This window comes from Entamoeba dispar, genomic scaffold (assembly GCF_000209125.1).
Source record: "Entamoeba dispar SAW760 scf_1105229460427 genomic scaffold, whole genome shotgun sequence".
Taxonomy (NCBI): domain Eukaryota; phylum Evosea; order Mastigamoebida; family Endamoebidae; genus Entamoeba; species Entamoeba dispar.
Window position 1 is genome coordinate 20,205 of NW_001854187.1, and position 3,255 is coordinate 23,459.

Below are 3,255 nucleotides of genomic sequence, written 5' to 3' on the forward strand. Positions count from 1 at the left end.
CACTAATTTCAGAATATATGACTGATTTATCTGAATTAATGAAAAAACAATATTTTCAAGTTATATTTGATGGTATTTCTTATTATGAAGGGATATTTTCAATTCAACAAGCATTCCAAAACAAAGACATTTCAATTATCTTTGAAACAGATGAAGGTGTTTTTGGTGTAAATCATCATATCGAAACAGGAGAAAAATGGAATAGAGATTTTGGTTTGTCTATTTTCTGTTTAAGGAGTAAAAAATTACAAACACCTTCACTTTTTCGATGTTATAGGTATTCTTCAAGTAGACTAATTGGTCATAGTTATGAAGTGTTAGGATTTTGTACATATAATATTGACACATCAATTATGACAATTAACAATAAATTCCATGTTCATTTTATTGACTTTACAGGAAAAGGACCATATGTATTTGCATCAGAACTAAACAAAATCAAAGTCAATAGTTTCTCTGTAATTCAATGGATTTGAACTTGACTCTTAACTTAAAAATCAACTATCTTCAATGAAATCAAAAACATACATCATTAGAAAGTTATCTAGAAACCTCAAAGAACTATAAATACATTTAACAATGACCAAACTAAAATATATTCTGAGTCATATCATCTAAAAATATGAGTGATGAGGGGAATTTTTTTGTATTCGATCACTAAAAATAGAAATACTATAAAATAATTCACAGTATTTTAAATAATTATTGAGTCTTTTAGAATATTGTTGAAAAAGAAGATAATTGAAAAATATAGGGTTACTGTTATTTTAATTTTAGTAACTAAAACAGCTATAGAAACAAACGAAAAAAACCTTGTAATAATCAAACTCCCATCCAAAAATCAAAAAGAATTCCACTTGAAAAGTAGATTAGAAACCCTTTAAGATTTAAACAAAACTACAAACTTAATTTGTTAAATACTTTATTCGTTGAAATGGAAATCTTTGCTAATCAAAAAATTCAATGGAAAGAAAATAAATTTGTTAGAAGAACTGTTGTTGTCCGTGCTACTTTAGCTAAAATGACGTGTGCTAATGGAATTGTTGCTAACATTCCATCACAAGGTTCTTTTCTTGTTTTAAGATGGGGTGAATGTAAAAGGCATAACAAAAATTGTACAACTAGAAGAGTTAATGTTTTTCAAGTATTAGCTTTTGGTCAACCTCAATGGGTCAGTCAATCTCTGATCGAAAATGCTCAACGTCTTGCTCGTGTGATTTATGCAAGTACCACAATTGGACTTTATAATATTAGGTATTCTCTTGACTTCATTCCTCCAACTCGTAAAATCAATCCTCACTGTATCGTCCCTATAAAACCAACATCTGAAATCTCGAAGGTTTGTAACTCTCCATCTCTACCTTCTTTAACTACTCTTACTAATATTATCCCACAACTTTCTAGTTATGTTCTCCCTCCAGTCAAAAAAGATAAAGGAGAGATAGAAAGAAGAGTGGTATTACCAAAAATAGATGATTTGTATATGTAAAGAAAGAGAAGAAAAGAAAAGAGATTGTTTTTAAGTATAAGGTGTTAAAAAAGGAAGAATATTTATAATGTTTTTAATTTGATTAATGAAGAATTAATGAAGTTTTCATAACATTTTAGAATAAAGATAGACTGTTTCAATGAAAAGAAAAAATTCATTAAGAAGAATAATGAAGTAAGGAGAAATGAATACAAGAAGAGATATAAGAGAGAAGAAAAGATATAAAAATATATAAAATAAAGAGTTAGAGTGATAATGTATAGTGTGTGAAAAGATGAGAATAGAAACCAAAATAAAAAGATGAACAGAAAGAAATTAAAATAGAAGGACAATAATAAGGAACAAATGAAATAAATAATTTTAATTGTATTTTAGAGATCGTTTCTAAGTTATTGATAAGAAATAATTATCTTGTAATGTATAACAAGAAATGACTGTTTAAAAATGATAGTTTTATTTCAATAATAATAAATGAATATAATAATTCTCTTGTCATTACTTTTCTTTCTTCATTCTTCTATGATTCTTCTATTATATTTATTATTAATGTCTATTTCTACCTTTCATATATCACTTTCCAGAATCTAATTGTATCATCACAATTGGATATTCTATTTCTTCATTTCTTTTTTATTTATTCTTCTTCTCATTTCTTATTATTATTTTATTTTTACTTATTTTTCTTCTATCTTCTTTATTAATTTCTATTTCTTTCTTCTTCTTATTAATTAAATATTCTATTTGTTTAATTTCTTGTTTTATTAATAATATATTCATCATTGTAATATTTAATTCTCTTTATTCTTTTAATTCTAGTGTAATTCTTGTTATTTAATAATTAGTTTAATTTATTTGATCTTCTTCTTAGATTATTAATTTCATCATTTCGATATATCTTATAAAATTATTTTATTGATATTTAGAAATACAATATGATATTTTATATATTTCTTTTTTGATATCTTCTATATTTTCACATTCATATTTCCATTCTTCATTCATATATTTAATTATTTCATCATATATTTTTTATTGAAATAATAATTAATATATATTATTTTATTTATTTTTATTTATTTTATTGTATTATTTCATTTTATTATTATTTATTTCATCTTTCATATTGTTTATCATTATTTATTTTAGTTTATTAAATTGAATTAATGTATAATTATTTATTATATTTATTGTTATTTATATTATATTTTTATTGTTTCTTTCATCTATTCATCTTTTGTTCATTTATATATATTATTCTTCTTTATTTATCTTTATTCTTCTTTCTTCTATTATCTCTTTAATTTCTGTAATGTCTATTTTTCATTTTAATATTTATTATATTTAATCAATAACATTAATAACTTTTTATTTTCTTTTCTTCTAGTTCTGATGGTTTATTTGTTCTTCATATTTCTTCTACACTGATTTTCTCTCCAATTGTCTAGTTCTTCTAATGTCATTCTTAGTAATTCTTCTCTCATGATTTAAATTACTCATTCTTGTATTTGTTTTAGTTTCTTCCTAGATTCTTCTTTGATGGTATCTACTTCTTCTCTTCTCTAATTATTCTACTTGACTCACTTCTTTGGTGTTTCTGTTTTTTTCGGTGATGTTTTCTTCTTCTTCACTTTGTTAAAATTTACATCTTTGATATTTTCTTCATTGATGTTGTTTTCTTTTTCTTCTGATGATTTGACAGTTAAGTTTCTTTTTATTGTTTCAATCTTAACATTTTCTTCTATCTGTTTCTTAATTTATCTTCTAAT

General features: G+C 23.4%; 2 protein-coding genes across 2 annotated transcripts, besides 8 other annotated features; both read left to right on the plus strand.

The window, feature by feature from the left end:
• Nucleotides 1–17: 17 nt before the first annotated feature.
• On the plus strand, nucleotides 18–476 carry EDI_200650 (uncharacterized protein; the record flags this gene model as incomplete). The annotated part of the gene is made up of 1 exon (XM_001737158.1): nucleotides 18–476. The coding sequence occupies one exon, from the start codon at nucleotides 18–20 to the stop codon at nucleotides 474–476; it is 459 nt and encodes a 152-aa protein (XP_001737210.1).
• Nucleotides 477–934: 458 nt separating this feature from the next.
• On the plus strand, nucleotides 935–1,714 carry EDI_200660 (uncharacterized protein; the record flags this gene model as incomplete). Its single annotated transcript, XM_001737159.1, has 2 exons — nucleotides 935–1,485; nucleotides 1,609–1,714. The coding sequence occupies 2 exons, from the start codon at nucleotides 935–937 to the stop codon at nucleotides 1,712–1,714; spliced, it is 657 nt and encodes a 218-aa protein (XP_001737211.1).
• Nucleotides 1,670–1,844: a microsatellite.
• A 96-nt stretch (nucleotides 1,845–1,940) lies between these two features.
• Nucleotides 1,941–1,975: a sequence feature (AT_rich).
• A 123-nt stretch (nucleotides 1,976–2,098) lies between these two features.
• Nucleotides 2,099–2,252: a microsatellite.
• Nucleotides 2,253–2,385: 133 nt separating this feature from the next.
• Nucleotides 2,386–2,439: a sequence feature (AT_rich).
• A 50-nt stretch (nucleotides 2,440–2,489) lies between these two features.
• Nucleotides 2,490–2,539: a sequence feature (AT_rich).
• Nucleotides 2,540–2,607: a microsatellite.
• Nucleotides 2,608–2,612: 5 nt separating this feature from the next.
• Nucleotides 2,613–2,792: a microsatellite.
• Nucleotides 2,661–2,826: a microsatellite.
• Between the last annotated feature and the right edge of the window lie 429 nt (nucleotides 2,827–3,255).